Below are 17,622 nucleotides of genomic sequence, written 5' to 3' on the forward strand. Positions count from 1 at the left end.
GCATGGTCGTGTACATGCATTATTTATCACAGCACAAGGCCTGAAGAATATCCTTAGGGTTGCTGCATTGCTATGAACCCAGCCAGCATAGCAGACACTTTGATCACTTGTCTAACTGATGGCGACAACATTCCAACTTTGGTAACATTTCCTTCATCCATCAGTTTTGCGAGTCTTAATTAGCAGATTTGGAATTCTCACATGGCTTCAACTGGTGAAACTATTTTCGCTTGTGCAAAACCATTTCTCCCACTGAACAATTCTGGATATTCTATGAAATTCACTATGAAAGACTTGCAGTGTACTCATGTGTAAGAGGATGTTACACATGAGGACACATGAACAATTCTCAACAATATATGTTTAACTATGGCCAGAACTTTCCAGAACAATTTCACCTGATCGACTCTTTTGTACTTCCTACATATTCATAATATTGAAAGCAAAGCAAATTCTGATTTTGTATATCCATTCTTTCCCAGAGTCAGAAAACTATGGAATTTCTTACTGTTCTCAATATCTCCTTCTATCCATAGTCTTCCAATGTTTAAAACTTAAACTTGGTGTCATTTGATTATTATTGCTAAATGTACCTTAAATAAGAAGCTGGGTCTGGTTTACTGACACCAAAGTGAACAAGACATAACCAAGTTAAAAATCACACAACACCAGGTTATAGTCCAACAGATTTATTTGGAAGCACTAGCTTTCGGAGCGCTGCTCCTTCATCAGGTGGTTGTGGAAAAAAAGATTGTAAGACACAAAATTTATAGCAAAGGTTTACAGTGTCATGTAACTTAAATTATATATTGAAATTGTTTGTTAAGTCTCTCATCTTTTGGAATGACCATGTTGATTTCAGTTCTTTCATATGTAAATCGCAAAACTTTTTTTTTAAAAGTTACATTCTCAAGTAAACTTTAACAATTGGTGTCATGTTGGCCCAGATAATGTATTGAAGGTGTGAGCTTCCCTGCGTGAGGCTGTCTGTGCCACAATGGCCAGACTGATTCTAATCTAAAAAACGGATTTACAGAATCTTACAAGAATTCATGCAGTTTTTGAGCAAAGTAAAATGTAATTTTGCAAGTACAAATTCACCTGACAAACTTATATGTGTATGTGTGCACATGGGTGTGAGTTTGGGTGTGTGGAGGTGGGGGAGGATTATGAGTGTCTGTGAGAGAGTGTGTGTATGTGAGTGTAAAGGGGTATAAGTCTGTGAGAGGGTTTGTGTGGGAATGTATTTGTGAGCGTATGAGAGAGGGTCTGCGTGAGTGTGTGTGTGTGTGTCTGTCGGAGAGTGTGTGTATGTGTGTGTGTGTGTCTGTCTGTCTGTGTGTAGTCTAGTGGGGTCACCTGTACTGTGACATGAACCCAAGGTCCCGGTTGAGGCCATCCTCATGGGTACCGAACTTGGCAATCAGCCTCTGCTCGGCCACTTTTCGTTGTTGCCTGTCCCGAAGTCCACCTTGGAGGACAGTCACCCGAAGGTCTGAGGTCGAATGTCCCAAACCGCTCAAGTGTTCTCCTCCACAGCCTCTGCTTGGCCACTTTTCGTTGTTGCCTTTCCTGAAGTCCACCTTGGAAAACGGTCACCTAAAGGTTCGAGGTTGAATGTCCCGGACTGATGAAGTGTTCTCCGAATGTGTTTTTTTCAATATATAAATCCAGGTCTTTTTAATTATATAATTTCAGTTACATCACACTGTAAACTTTTGTTGTAAATCCTATGTCTTACAATCTTATTCTTCACATCCACCTGATGAAGGAGCAGTCCTCTAAAAGCTAGTGCTTCCAAATAAACCTGTTGGACTATAACGTGGTGTTGTATGATTTTTTTAACTTTGTACACCCCAGTCCAACACCGGCTTCTCCAAATCAAGACATAACCAGAATGGGTGGGTAGTAACAAAAGAAACAGAAGTTGCTCTGAAGCTGTGAAACTCAATATCAAGATCTAAAGGCTCTGAAGTGCCCAGCCATGTCTTGCTCGTGTCTTGTACACTTTGCTCTCAGCAGAGCAGACTCATTCTCTCCTTTATACACCTTCATCTATACCCACATTACATCTCTATCCCTTCTTCACCATCATTAGCACTTCTTTTGTCTATTTCTCTAAGTAACCTCACAATCTTGCTCCTCCTCCCTCTTTTTCAAAGCAACAAAACATTTTCCAGCCCCTTTCAATTCTCCTTCCACTGACACTATCAGATCTGCTGGGTTTCTCCATCACTTTCTGTTTTTATTTCAGTTTCCTAGCATTTACATTATTGTATTTTTATGTGAATATTCAATTCACCTTGGGATTGATCTTCCCTTCCAATTCATTTTGGGAAGATTTGTTAATTTTCAGTCAATCACTTCTACACCTCAAAGATTAGTAGAAATCGACAGGATAGACAAAAGCCCTTTGGCCCACTGAGTTTGCCCAAAAGTTGCTCCCCATCTCCCACCAAGTGCAAGCAAGGGCATACACTAGCAGGAGCCAACATTTCTTTCGCATTTGCCATAAATATGTGCAACCATGGAAAAGAAATAAACATTTTGTCCAAGATCCTTCAAAATGAGAAATCAAGGACAGGTTTGGCAGTTTGGATGTGGGGAATGGTGAGGATAAAGTATTTAGGCAGTAAGGCAAACACAGTTTAACATTGTGAGGAATAACCAGTAGGGAGTTAATCTCATTTCTCAAGACTGCTGATCACATAAGCCAACTGGAAAAATCTGTAAAATGGGGCATTTTGTGGACCATTGCATTGCAACAACACCACAGCAGAACCAACTACATTGGGAGCTGGAGAGTCTCCATCAGAAATTAGACCTGTCATATACTATTGTGTAGAATAGGACAATAGGTAATAGGCATTTAGTATAGGCCACTCAACAGTATGGGCCTGGAAATGAATTCATTAACAGTACAATATGACTGATAGGACGAATTCCAATGGCTGGGAGAGGAGGATAAGAAGTAGTCTTATGACCATATTGGATTGTGCACCCCCAAAGAGAGGGACTTGGACCAACTCTCCAGAAATCAGATGGAAATCAAGACTTTATGAGTGGTAAACCTGCATGAGGCGTAATCAATCTGAGGACAGATGGGTAATATCACATGCACACACATGAGAATAGTTTAGATTATGTAACCCAAGGCATTTTGTTAGTAATGCGGTTTTAATGCAATAAATCATTGTGATTTTTCAAACAAAACTTTGTGTCTCAGGATTGTTACTGGATATCACTGGTAAGTGTGTGGTACATGCTTCTGGACTAATAGATCAACAGTATAACTTCCAACAGCACTTAAGATGTCTTCTACCCCATACAACTTTGCAAACCCTATTCTTCTTGCAGAGGTAGCAATTGCAAGTGACCTTGCTTCCCTAGTAAAGACATTCAAGGTGTTTTGAATGGTTTTATTTCAGTTTAGGTTGTGACAATAAACTTCCCTGTCATTTGTGACCTTTCGGTGATTTAATTTATTAATCCATAACAGCAAACAGCTGAATTAATCCTGTTGGGGTTGTGTGGAACTGGTTAGCATGTAGCATGTAATCCTTAATCCATAATGGATAATAAATGATTAGATTTACACAGGGTTTTTGTTTTGTAGTTCATTTATCATCTTGTGACATCACAAATGGCAACTCAGATATTAACAGAATAAATTTCCCAATTACACAATTGTCAAGCAATCATTTGGCATGTATGTAATACACGTATGACACATGACTCAGTGCTGGTCTTCTGACAGTTCAAATGGAAACATTAATTATCAGCATGCACTAATGTCACTTTTAGCTGATCATATTGTCCTGCATTATTTTTAGGCTAATTCTCCTTATTCATCAGAGCCAACATTAACATAGTTGCATTTACAGTTTTGTGCTTTGATTCCCACTTACAATTCCAGAGTAAGTTTACACAATGGGGAATAGTGCAGTCTGTGGGTGGATATAAGGAGCACTACATTAACTTTTGAAAGGGGTAGGAACTTTATAATGTCCTAATAATTATACTTAACAAAATGTAGCTGTCCTGTTGCCATTATGCAATGAACTTCTTTGTTATCTTAGAGCAGTGTCTCTTGTCTAGCAACTATATGGTGGTGTACTGTCCGCCACTAATCATTAGATAAGCCCAACACAAGCAAAGACAAAGGAGTATTGCTGCCAGCAATAAACAAATAGCTCTCTTAGTTGGTACCATATACTGGCAGAGATGCAAATATAACAAGGTTGTGTGTAAAAATTCTACACTGTTGCAATGGTGCAAATCGTACCCTAACCACGAGGAACTACGCTTAGAAAATACAGAAACCTTAACGAAGGAGGTTCTGTAAGGAGGGCGTAAAGGATTAAGGAGGTAAAGTTAGATGCCCCAAGGGAAAAGGCAATAACTTCTATGAAAAATAGAATTAAAAATTAGAAAAGGGAAAAAAAAGTATGTGAAAAAGAATTCTCATCTCTCAGTGCGCATTATGGTGCACAAGGTACCCGCAAGGAACAGTGAAAGGATGAGAAAGGAAATTTAGACTGAAAATATAGAATTGAGAAGGCCACAGAATTTATTTAGTGTGAAAATAGGCAAATTTAAAGAACCTAGTGGAAGTGTCTAGCAGCAGAGGAAATATCAGGAAAAACATAAAAAATTTAGAAGGGTCATGATTTGGTAATTAAGCTTCAATTTCTGCAGAAAGATTTTTAAAATGTCAGTCAGAGAACTTTATCTAAACATTTTGGTAAAGTGATTGGTGTATTAAAACATGAATGGTAGAAACTGTCCATTTTTCCTGGGAAGTGGGAAAACTCCAGCTTGGCTGCAGTAGGTGAGAAAACACTTGAAGAAGCCACTATTGTGATCATTAAAAAAGGCAAGAAAATTCCCAATAAGCAGTATAGAAGTACACAATTACAAAGAAACAGATTTTATAAGCTTAAAAACAGTAAATTATTACAGGACAATTCCAATTTTTACTGAATAATTCAATGTATTTTTATAGAAATACAGAGTTTAAAAAAAACTGGCAAATAAATTTAATATTACAACACTGTTATGTTACAAAGTCTAGCAAGCTTACAATCATTCAATGTAAAACAGCATTAGTGAATACAAGAATACAGGTTTAATTAACAACAGACCTAAACCACTCTTGAAATGACACAGATTAACTATCTTTACATGAATAAAATAGTCAGCACATTGAAAAAGGATAGAAAAATATTTAGTACTTCCTAGCAGATTCAAGGTTAGAGAAGGAGCATACAGAACACAAGATTGGACTTCACAAAGGTGATAGATTTTAAGATAAACATTGCCTCAAAGTCACACACTAAAAGTGAAACTGAGAAAAATAATACACTATTATACACAATGGATGTGATTTCAAATAACGTTCTAAACAGACAAAACATCAAACATCAGACAGTTTTGAGTATATCGTAAAAGCTTTTAATTATTAATTTTAGGAAAACATGAAATGCTTGAATGAACTGGATTTAGCAGAACATTTCAGCTGTTAGGAAAATTTATAGACAAATCCATGATTGGCTATTACAGATTAGTAGAAAACTGTGAATATGGAGTTTTGGAATTGGAATTCATAACAGATAGAATTCTTGTTGGAATTCTTGATGAAGCTTAGTCAGTCTTCTTACAGTTCAAAGAAGATTCAACCTTGGAGAAAGCTGGAAGCAGAAACCAAAAATACGCATAGTCAGATCCTAAGAGGAGAAGACTAAAACAACTTCGAGAAGGAAACAGACACAATTACTTTTATTAGGCATGGGCACTCTAGAGAGATACATGATGGGCCTTCATAGAAAGCAACCCAAATCCTTGCTACTAAATAAAGTGGTAGTGCTATGGGATAAGAATGGCACACAGGCATAGATAAAGTTCAGCCATTACTAAGGAATGCTACATTTGCAAAACTGTAGGTCACTTCCAGAAGATGTGTAGAAATAAGATAACTTCAGAACAATGGAAACACTGGTGATCACAAATGTTAAATGGTCTTCACATACCATTGTTAGAAAGAATACCTGCATTTGATGATTTGGAGAGAAAACCAAAGGCATTCCAATGGGGAACAACTAAGAAAAACAAGCCAGAAGACAAAAAAAACTATCTACATCAAAGAAATGAATAACCTGTGAATTTTGTGCTTGATAAAGCAGTAAGTGTTACTGTCCTGTCAGAACAGTTACCATGGTGAAAAAAGTGGAGGTTATATTCAACAGAAATTAGACTGGCTGATAACTCAGTGCAGAATGTTTTAATAAATCACACTACAACTAAAAGAATTAAAAACTAGCACATGGTTCTCAAACAACTAACTTCTCCTTTTAAGCCTGTACACGTGTCTCCATCTCAACTCCATTTGAAGAGTTGGATGGGACTGACAACCTCCAACAGAACACTGGCCCAGATGCAAGCAACTGCCCAAATAGTAATCTATGAACAAATCATTATTAATCAACCAGTCAAGAGACAACCAGAAGAAGAGTTCAATGGGCTTCTAAGACTCATGACAGAAAACAAATAGAAAAAGAAAAATCAAGTCAGATCTCTTCTTATGGTATAAGAGAGCTGTTTATCATCGTCAAAATAAAGAAAATCACAGACTTCACAGCTCTGATGGAAAGGTTTAATATTTTGTCTTCTAAAAGAACATCCAATGCTAACAAAAGTGATTGTATTGAGTGAGCAACAATCTCTCAGTAACATGACTAAGAGTCTGGAAAGGTTAACTTTACCAGTCAAACAATGGGGAACTGAAGACATCTAGCTGTATTAGCAGCTCGCATGCGATCAGTTTCCATAGGAACCTGACCAATGTCCACAGACCCTGGGCATGGTCAGGAACAAAAAATTGATTGGTCAAAGCATCCAGAATACTGCAAAATGAGACAAGCTTATCCAACTAAAATATACCTAGCAATCTAGTGTAACACAAGGAAGAAAGTACTTTTTTCAACAGAGCAGCTATCTTTGAGGAAGGAAATTGATATGACGAAGGGCCCTCCTGTCACATAATGAACATTGTCTACAAAGAATGGTCTCATCCACAAAAGATATTCATAAGATAAAAGATTCCCCGCTGGAATCAGAAATCACAAATCAGAACCAGCATCAATAATCTGTAAATAAGAAATTACAGTTTTCCAAGTTAGTCGAGAGAGTGAAACAATCAGATCTTCTGCATTTATGAAGGAATGGAGATAATGTAATGTGGTTATTTTTGTGATTGTGTCGTGGGTTGTTTTTTGTTCTAAAAGTTTTGGGGGAGATGTGCTTTAAAGTAATTGTTCTTAAGAGGTTAATGTTCATGTGCCATTGGTTTTACATGTTTGATTGATACCGTGCAAAGTCTGTGGGTGGAAACAGAGATCTATCTGTTTTAGATCCCTAAAGTCCTGTAATTACACCTCACCATATAAATTTGAACTTATTGTTACCATACGATAAATCTTGATACAAAATTACACTATCATCTGTACATGCTCTATGGTGGCATATTCTCTACCATTAATCATTAGATAGGCTCAAGACAAAGAAAAGACAAAGGAAGATTGGTGGCAGCAAACAGTCTCCAACAATACTTACCCAGTACCACATTCTTGTAAATGTGGGAAATACTACAAATTACCAACAGTGGTGATTTGAGAAAATACCACATACGACACTGGATGAAATTTTCACTACCCCCTGGTGAATAGTGACAAGAAAGGCAGTAAAATATGGTGAGAATGAAAAAATCTGAATATTGCACGGTATCAATCAAACATGTAAAACCAATGTCTCCTTGTGCTAGCCACCACCATCTGAGGAAAAAGGCTGTCACTGTCCATCCAATCTAATCCTCTGATCATCTTGTATGTCTCTATTAAGTCACCTCTCAACTTTCTTTTCTCTTACAAAAACAACCTCAAGTCCCTCAGCCTTTCCTCATAAGTCCTTCCCTCCATACCAGGCAACATCCTGGTAAATCTCCTCTGCACCCTTTCCAATGTTTCCACATCCTTCCTATAATGTGGCGACCGGAACTGTACGCAATACTCCAAGTGCAGCCGCACCAGAGTTTTGCACAGCTGCAACATGACCTCATGGCTCCGAAACTCAATTCCTCTACCAATAGTAGATGGTCTAACATTTGTGTGGTGCAAATATTACTTGTCGCTTCTCCGCCAAATTATCTTGGTCATTTTGCACAGGGTGCTTCAACATTGGAGGAGATGTGAACATTGCAAATATCCTCAACATCCCCATTTCTGACTTTATGACAAAGGCAGCAGTGGCCATGGCATTGCATTGAAACATCACTATGAGGCAGCAGAAGGTGTGTAATGTCTGTAGTGATGTCCTGGGACTGAGACGATATGTCCTGAAAAATCACTGCCATTTTCTTTATCCTAGTCATACCTCCAGTTAGTGGAGAGTATTGCCGCTGATTCTCTTTGACTTTTTACAAAATGTAAGATTAAGGAAACATAATTTACTGGTGAATATTCATTTTGCATTCTTTCCATGAGATTCCAAATGAAAAAAAAAAGCAATATGTGGGACTGTTAGAAGAATCTTTAATATTTGCTACAATAGTCTTAAAATGCAAGAATTTTGCTTTGCGCTAATGTACCTAAATTATTCTATAGTTTTTTCATTATTCACTGTAAAGCAATGAAATGAGCTCATTGTTAGTCTTTGATTTTACAGATGTCCTCCATAAAACTAGCTAAATATATTCCAATGTCATGTAATTTAAAAATGATGTGGAATTGGATTCTATGAAACTCTACTTTTGGGCATTGGTCCAGAGGGACATCACGATCAGTAAATTCAATTTAATCAGTATGTTGGTGGGATGTGTGTTTTCGTAAATCTCAGAGGTAGTTAACTTGCCCCCAAATAGTGAAATTGGAATTAATGAAGAATATCAAACAAATCTCTGAGTTACTGTAATTAAATTTGAAAAGAAAAATGTGATTAAATTACACTGTTTGTTCTTTTAGTGTAACCCAATATAATGAGCCACCTTATATTATACCAGTCAAACTCCCAAGGCAGTTCACAGGACATGTCAGCAATTATAGTCTTCAGCTGAAGTGGCGACTAAGACCAGAGTGTGCACTTAGGTGTGTAAAGTCATTTTTTGTTCTCCTTTTTATATTTTGGTTGTAGGCGCCAATGTCCACATTTACAGAAACTGGCTGTGTAAACTTGTTATAAAAGAAATCTGTAAAATTAGACAATCTACTTCATAACAGCATATGAAATAGAATCAGGGTTAGGCTATTTCGCCCCCAAGCCTGCTTTGCTGTTCAATAAGATCATAGCTGATCTAGTTGTGGCCAAAACTCCACTTCTCTCTTAAAATATTTCTTTTTCTGGCTTACGTTATTTTTCAAATGACTAGTCATTTACAACTTCCTGCAGTTATTCATGCCCCCTTTTGCTCAAATTCACTTATCACCTCATTGAGCGGCATCTCAGATTTTTCTAATGAGTGGATTCCACACCAACTATCCTCAGGCATTTATGTGGAGTCCAAAATGTAGTCATGTGACAACTTTGATTTGATTTATTATTGTGACGTACTGAGATACAGTGAAAAGTATTGTTTTGCGTGCTATCCAGATAAATCAAATGTTAAATGAGTAGATCAGGGTAATACAACAGAATGCAGAATATAGTGTTACAGCTGCAGAGAAGGTGCACAGAAAGATCAACTCTAATACATTGAAAGGTCTGGGGATAGCAGTGGGGACCAAACTGTTCTTAAACTGGGAAACTGTTGACAATTAAACGCAGTAGACATGTAAACTAGCCACAGTATATTTCAGCTGTGACTCAGTGACTGTGTTACAAAGTGGCGGATTCAATACCACTCCAAATATTTGAAAGTGATGCTGGGAAAAAAAAAGCAAGTCAGGCAGCATTCGAGGAGCAGGAAAATTGACTTTTCGGGCCCGAAACATCGATTTTCCTGCTCCTCGGATGCTGCCTGACCGGCTGTGTTTTTCCAGCACCACTCTAATCTTGACTCTGATCTCCAGCATCTGCAGTCCTCACATTCGCCAAATATTTGAAAGCCTCTGTGCCGTATTGAGGGACACATATTGTAGGTCCTGGTCTCTTAGAAGAGAAACCGGGTCTGACTGTCCTCTCAGCTGAATGTAGAAAGGCTCCATGCCACTATTTGAAAATGAGGAATAGGGGAATTTTTCCCAGTAGCCCATCCAATATTTATTCTTCCACTAGCATAACTAAAATAGATTATCTGATCACTATTCGTTGTATGGTATCTTGATACATGAAAATTTGTTTCTGTGCTTTCCAAATCACAGCAGTGACCATACTTCAAAACCATCAAACTGGTTATGAAACACTTTGGGGAACCCTGTCATTAAGAAAAGAGCTATATAAATGCACATTATTGTTTTCCTTAAACTTGCGAGAGCCTGATGTGATTGAGTCTCTCCTTTTCTAAAAGGTAGAATAATGCATCCCTTGAGGAGGTGAAGCCAATGTAAATGTACATATTACTTTGGAATTGCAATTTAAGCAGATAATATGTGTTGTGAGTTATATCACCAGGCTATGATTTGAACTGCTTCCTCAGTTCTTAATGCACCGTAACCAGAAAAATCTATCTAATTTACTAGTTTTCTATCCAGATCTTACTACAAGTTTACGTATAAGTGTATTTTCCCGTATTTTCATTGGATAGTTAATAACAAGTTGGACACTAATTTCTGAGGCCCTTCATGTCTAGAGGTTGGCCACTGGGCTGGCAAATGTATTTGTTTCAATGTTTCCAGATTGCCTGGTCCAATCAAGCAGTTACATATATATGGACACCTATCATAGTGTTTAAATGAGCTAAATGGATCAATGTGAAGTTATACACTTCAGAGTGAAAAACAGAAAAGCAGAGTGTTATTTGAATGGTGATATATTGAGAAACGTGCATACACAAAGTACTGATGACCTTGTACACCAGTTAATAAAAGTCGACAGGAAGTTGAAATAAGGTGAAACAAGCAATTAGAAAAGCAAGTGATCTGATTGACCTTCCCTGGAAGAGAACTTGCATTCAGAAATACGGATGTCCTACTGCAGTTATACAGGGCCTGGTCGAGACCACACCTGGACAATTGCGCACAATTTCAGTCTCCATACCTAAGAAAGGATGCACTTATCAGAGGTTCACTAAGCTGACACCAGGGATTACAAGACTGCTCAATGAGGAGAAATTGGTTAAAATGGGCCTGTATTCACTAGATTATGGATAAGTGAGGGAGGAACTGTTTGAAATGTAAAGAATTCTAACAGGACTAGACTGATTCAATGTAAGAAGGTTGTTTCCCCTGGTTTGAGAATACAGAAAAAGGTGATGATCATACTGAACTGTGAGTAGGCTGAAAGGGATGCTCCTTCTGCTGGTTTCTGTGTTTCTAACCATACATACATCATCTTGATCTGAAAAACGTAACATACTCAATGAGTGGCCTATTTTATTCAAGATATCCTATTATCTCCTGATATAGCAATTGTAATCACTCTTCCAATAATAAGTGCAGCACCAGCAATAATGACGATGGGAGGAAATTCAGCCATTCACAATCCACGCCTGTTAAAAAAGGGACCAAGCCTGTGTGAAACCCCCACAGTTATGAATTTGTCCTGAGACAATTCAATTCAGCACAACCAGCATCTAGTAATCCCATAACAAATGGTGGTTTATATCAATAGGTGAGTGCTTCAAATTTAATTACACAATTAATAGATATGTTTCTCCTAACACTAAACTTCAAGAAAAAAGTAGGTTTAACAAGCACCTTAAGAGAAGAAGAGGCAGAGAGCCAGAGAGGTTTAGGGAAAGTTTCCAGAGTCTAGAGTCTAGGTAGTTGAAGGCAGGAGTTCTAATGTCAGGTGATAAAAAAATTAGTGAGGCTCAAGAGGCCATTAATTAGAATAATGTATATATCTCAGCAAATGTTGTGCTGGTGGAGGTTACAATGTTAAATAGGGGGAAAGTAATGGTAAGATCGATAAAGAACAGTGAACATAAGGGTTGCAATTGAATCAGTCTGGATGTGCGTAAGGATGTGGGCAGTAGAATTTGGATGACCTCAAGTTTCTGGAGGATAAAACATGGGAGACGGGAGGTCAATCAGGTGTGTATTTGAATATTTAAGTCTAGAAATAACAGAGGAATGAATGATGGTTGCAGAAGCGGATATGCTGAGACAGAGGCTGAATCAGGTAACATGACCGATGTGGAAATAGGTGATCCTAGTAATAGCAAGGATACATGGCCAGACAGTAAAATGTCCAACCAAACCTTTTGAACGATCGGTCTCAGCCTCATACATTTCTAAGGCAATGTGAGCTGTGGGAACAGGCTACATTTGGCAGTGTGTGCAGAGGAAATCCCACACTTTTGGAGGAATTGCCTTGCAATTCCTTTCAACAGAGATCATGAGGATGTTGAGGCTGCAGCTAAGGTTGATTTTTAGAGCAGAATGGTCTTTAACACATTTTCCTAAAAACCTAAATATAAGAAAACATAAAGTCATCCCCTACAATGGCTGTACAATCAATTTTATACATGTCCAATGTAAAAGCAATTGTTCTAGATTGATAAGATGCCTTTCCAACTGTCAAGGTTGTTTAAGCCATCGTTTGGGGCTGCACTCATCCATTGACTTTTACCTGACACAATTAGCTTTTCAAATTAGCAATTTGAATGGCTCCCAATTTGATATCTGCTGAGGGAGGAAGCTTTGAACTTTAAAGGGCCAGGGTTAGGTGGATTGTAAATGCACTGTTTTATGACTTGAGATGGTTAGGTAGATTCTAAAATTCACTGTTTTATGACTTGAGATGGTTAGGTAGATTCTAAAATTCACTGTTTTATGATTTGAATGGAGACACTGTTCAATGGGTGTGAAACAGGCCACTGTAACAGACATGACCTACTGTAGTTTCTATCATGAATAGTTTATTTTAACTTAAAAATGAGCACTTTAAAAGCCAGGGCACAGAAAGCAATGGACCAACCCTATTGCAGGAAAATGGGATTAGTCTAGTCTGTGGTTTATTGGTCAGCAAAGACATAGCAGGCCAAAGACCCTGTTTGTATACTGTATGATTATGTGACTTTTTATGATGTGCAGACTTTTATAGAAGACTGTTCTTTCAATATGTTTTTCTTAAAGACCTAAAGTTAAAATAATGAAAAAATATGTTTCAGAAACTTGTAATCTTCTTTCTAGTACATTCATTGTCGATAGCAGGAACAAACCATAAATCCTAGGGCACCAATGAATGAATACTGGGATCAAATGCTCCATTTGGAATCAGCTCTTATGTGATCTCAACATTCATTCTAACTAATCAGCTCTATGCAGTTCAACACATCCATTTTTTTTTCTTATTAAGTTCTCCTTAAGAAACTTGCCTAATATGAACAGTTAGCTTCAATTCCAACAGCAGCCTCTTCCCACTGACCTGGTCAGCAGCACAGGGGTTAAATCTTAAAAATCTAGATCCTGGTGAGGCAATTTAGGCCCTCATTGATTCTCCCATTAAAAGCCCCTTTTTCTGGACTGTCAGACCTGTGCTCAGGTCCCACCAGCTCCAGAGGTGTTCAAAAACATCCCTGAACAGCTTGATTAGGAAAATAGGTTACATTTTTTAAAAAGTCTTAACTTCTCCAGACTCTGCCACAGATAAGGAATTCTAGTTACATAAAAACAAATAAATAAAAGCAGAGAGGATCCTACTCAGAGAGGATAAAAAACTGATAGGAGCTTTCCCTGTCATGGTGCCATATGGGCTTCAGGGAATCTCCAGCCTCCCCAGATCTTGAGGAATCCTGGGCTGGTGTATTCTCTCAATGTTCAAAGGCGTATAAGCATCAGCACAAATGATAAACACATTGACCAATATGTACCAACCTCCAAAAAGGGGTTTTGAGAACCCAACCTCAGGAGTGAGTTTTGATGAATGAGGGCTTGGAGGAAGAATATAGAGAAAGAAAGTACTCTTTTGTTTAAGGCAACCCAGGCAACAAGCATCAAAACCACAAAACCAGTTAAGATTAAAAAGCCTGCTCTCCTTCCCAAAAGCTGCCGATCTGGGGAATCTTCCTGTACAAGAACACACCCTGTTTAACTACACAAGCTATTGGAAGCTTCTACAGAATCAACTACAGCTACTGGATCTGACTTCAAGTGCTCACTTCAGCATCATGACAATCAGGTAACTCAATCGTAAACTATAGACTCCCCAGGCCTTGGAAGCTAGAATATTGTTTGCATGGCTCAGGCAATCAGTTGTTTAGCATCATGACTTCTACTTCCTGAGGAAGGATATTCTGCATCCAAGGGTTGCTGGCCAATCTGATGCTTCTCAGTTCTAACAGCAACACGGAGAGAAGAAGCCACTGATGGGATTTCAGGCAACCCCAGACAAGGCCAGTCAAAGAGGACTATGAAGCAGCTAAGTGCCCTTCAAAGTACCCTTCAATCATGTCTTCAAAGGGCATGACTGTACAGTGGGTGCAGGAATAAAGGGACCTAATGCCATCTGTATATAGTCGAGTGTGATGCTAGAAAAGCACAGCAGGTTGGGCAACATCTGAGGAGCAGGAGAGTCAATGTTTCAGGCAAAAACTCTTCATCAGGAATGAGGCTGGGAGCTTCGGGTGTGGAGAGAAAAATGGGAGGGGGTGGGGCTGGGGGGGAAGATAGCTGAGAGTCCGATAGGTAGATGGAGGTGGGTGTAATGGTGATAGGTCAGAGAGGAGGATGGAGCAGATAGGTGGGAAAGAAGATGGATAGGTAAGACATATCATGAGGGAGGTGCTGAGTTGGAAGTTTGCAACTGGGGAGGGGAAATGAGGAAATTGGTGAAATCCACATTGATGCCATGAGGTTGGAGGGTCCCGAGGCAGAAGATGAGGTGTTCTTCCTCCAGGCGTCGAGAAGTAAGGGTATGGCGATGGAGGAGGCCCAGGACCTGCATGTCCTTGGCTGAGTGGGAGGGGGAGTTGAAGTGTTAGGCCATGTGGCGGTGGGGTTGGTTGGTGCGGGTGTCTCAGAGATATTCTCTGAAGCGCTCTGCGAGTAGTGTCCACTCTCCCCAGTGTAGAGGAGACTGCATGGGAGTAATGGACAGTAAAGACATGTGTGGAAGTACAGGTGAAATTTTGATGGATGTGAAAGGCTCCTTTGGAGCCTTGGACACAGGTGAGGGGGGAGGTATTGTAATTCCTGCAGTGGCGGGGGAAGATGCCGGGAGGGGAGGGTGGGTCGTCGGGAAGCGTGGACCTGATAAGGGATTTGTGGCGGAAACGGTCTTTATGGAAAACGGTTAGGGGTGTGGAGGGAAGTATATCTCTGGTGTTGGGGTCCGTTTGTAGGTGGCAGAAATGGCAGAGGATGATGCAATGTATACGGAGTTCTGTGGGGTGGAAGGTGAGGACCGGGTGGGAGTCTGTCCTTGTTGAAGTTAGAAGAATGGGGTTTGAAGGTGGAGATGCGGGAAGTGGATGAGATGCGCTGGAGGGCATCATCAACCATGTGGGAAGGGAAATTGCGGTCTTTAATGAAGGAGGTGTGTTCTGTGGTAAAACTGGCCCTCCTGGGAGCACATGCAACAGAGGAGGAGGAATTGGGAATAAGGAATAGCATTTTTACAGGAGACAGGGTGGGAGGAGGTGTAGTCAAGGTAGCTGTGGGAGTCAGTGGGTTTGTAGAAGATATCAATATTGAGTTGGTCAGCATTGATTGAGATGGAGAGATTCAGGAAGGGCAAGGAGGCGTCTGAGATGGTCCAGATGAATTTAAGGTCGGGTTGGAATGTGTTGGTGAATTTGACTAAATTTTCAAACTCCTCATGGGAGCACCAGGGGGCGCTGATGCAGTCATCAATGTAGCAGAGGTAAATGTGGGGAATGGTGCCAGTGTTACTATGGAAGATGGACTGTTCCACGTCACTGACAAAGAGGCAGGCATAGCTGGGGCTCATGCAGGTGCCCATGGCTACTGCAAGAATTGCAAAACTTGCGCCCACACCTTACCCCCCGTCACCTCTGTCCAAGATCCCAAAGAGGCCTTCCACATCCATCAAAATTTCATCTGAACTTCCATACATGTCATTTACTGTATCCATTGCTCCCCATGCGGTCTCCTTTACATTCTCGCAGACCACTTCAGAGAACATCTCTGGGACACCTGCACCAACCAACCCCACCGCCCCGTGACCAAACATTTCAACTCCCCCTCCCACACTGCTGAGGACAGGCAGGTCTTGGGCCTCCTCCATCGCCACTCCCTTACCATCTGACACCTGGAGGAAGAATGCCTCATCTTCCACTTCGGGACCTTCCAACCCCATGGCATCAATATGGATTTCACCAGTTTCCTCATTTACCCTCCCCCCCTCCTTATCCCAATTCCAACCTTCCAACTCAGCACCACCCTCATGACCTGTCCTACCTGTCCATCTTGCTTCCCACCTATCTGCTCCACTCTCCTTTCTGACCGATCACCATTATCCCCACCTCCATCCACCTATTGCACTCTCAGCTCTCTTTCCCCTAGTTCCATCCTCTCCCATTTATCTCTCCACATCCTAGGCTCCCAGCCTCATTCCTGATGAAGAGTTTTTGCCCGAAATGGCAACTCTCCTGCTCCTCGGATGCTGCCTGACTTGATGTACTTTTCCAGCGCCACAGTCTCAACTCTAATCTCAACATCTGCAGTCCTGACTTTCACCATCTGTATATTAATCACTACAGGTAGCAGGAGAAGTTGAGAAATGATTAATAAAGCAGATGGTATCATAAGCATTATACATGCTCAGTATTAGGGAATTTATGATAACACTGAGAAAACACTGGTTCAACCTCAATCAGCTACAGAATCTGAGCAACACACCTTAGGAGGGATGAGAAGATATTAGAGACAGTACAAGAAAGATTCACAAGAATGGTTGCAAGATAGGAGGAGGTTAGTTACGCGGACAGATTGGAGAATTATTTGGGATTACTTTCCTTGGAGAAGACTATTTTTCCTTGGAGAAGACTATTTTTCCTCATGGTACAATTTGACAACCAGAGGGCCCAGATTTAAAGTAACTCTCAATGACCAAATCACAAAATCGTTGTTTTTCAATGTTGTGAGGAGCTGGAATGCGCTGCCAGAGAGTTGGTGAAAGCAGGGAAGAATGTGGAGGGCCGGAATGGAGTGGTAGGAGATGAGTTGCTCTTCACAGTGGTTCAGTGATTAGTACTGCTGCCTTACAGCACCCACGACCTGGGTTCAATTGCACCTTTGGGTGACTGCCATCGTTGAGTTTGCACATTCTCCCCATGTCTCTGTAGATTTCCTCCAGGTGCTCTGGTTTACTCACACAGTTCAAAGGTGTGCAGGCTCAGTGGATTGGCTATATTAAATTACCCATAGAGTCCAGGGAGGCGAAAGCTGGGTAGATTAGCCATGGGAAATGCAGGGTTACAATGATAGGGTAGGGGGTAGGACAATGTGGGATGCTGTTTTGAGGGTCAGAGTGGACTCAATGGGCAGAAAGGTATCTTTCCACACTGTA

At 40.1% G+C, this 17,622-nt stretch overlaps 1 protein-coding gene across 4 annotated transcripts in view; it reads right to left on the minus strand.

The window, feature by feature from the left end:
* pde1ca (phosphodiesterase 1C, calmodulin-dependent a) overlaps positions 1-17,622 on the minus strand; it is a 653,944-nt gene that overhangs the window by 13,114 nt on the left and 623,208 nt on the right. For 3 of the 4 annotated variants that reach the window (XM_043688815.2, XM_043688812.2, XM_087986164.1), the window contains one exon: positions 3,603-5,690. The exons of the other annotated variant lie outside the window; for it this stretch is intronic. In XM_043688815.2, coding sequence (XP_043544750.1) covers positions 5,644-5,690 — 47 coding nt within the window. In that variant the 3' untranslated portion in view covers positions 3,603-5,643. Of the gene's footprint in view, positions 1-3,602; positions 5,691-17,622 lie in introns of those variants that run through there. 4 annotated transcript variants of the gene reach the window in all.

The sequence above is a fragment of the Chiloscyllium plagiosum genome, unplaced genomic scaffold (genome assembly GCF_037043375.1).
Source record: "Chiloscyllium plagiosum isolate Xiang-an unplaced genomic scaffold, Cpla_swu_hap1 HiC_scaffold_4, whole genome shotgun sequence".
Taxonomy (NCBI): domain Eukaryota; kingdom Metazoa; phylum Chordata; class Chondrichthyes; order Orectolobiformes; family Hemiscylliidae; genus Chiloscyllium; species Chiloscyllium plagiosum.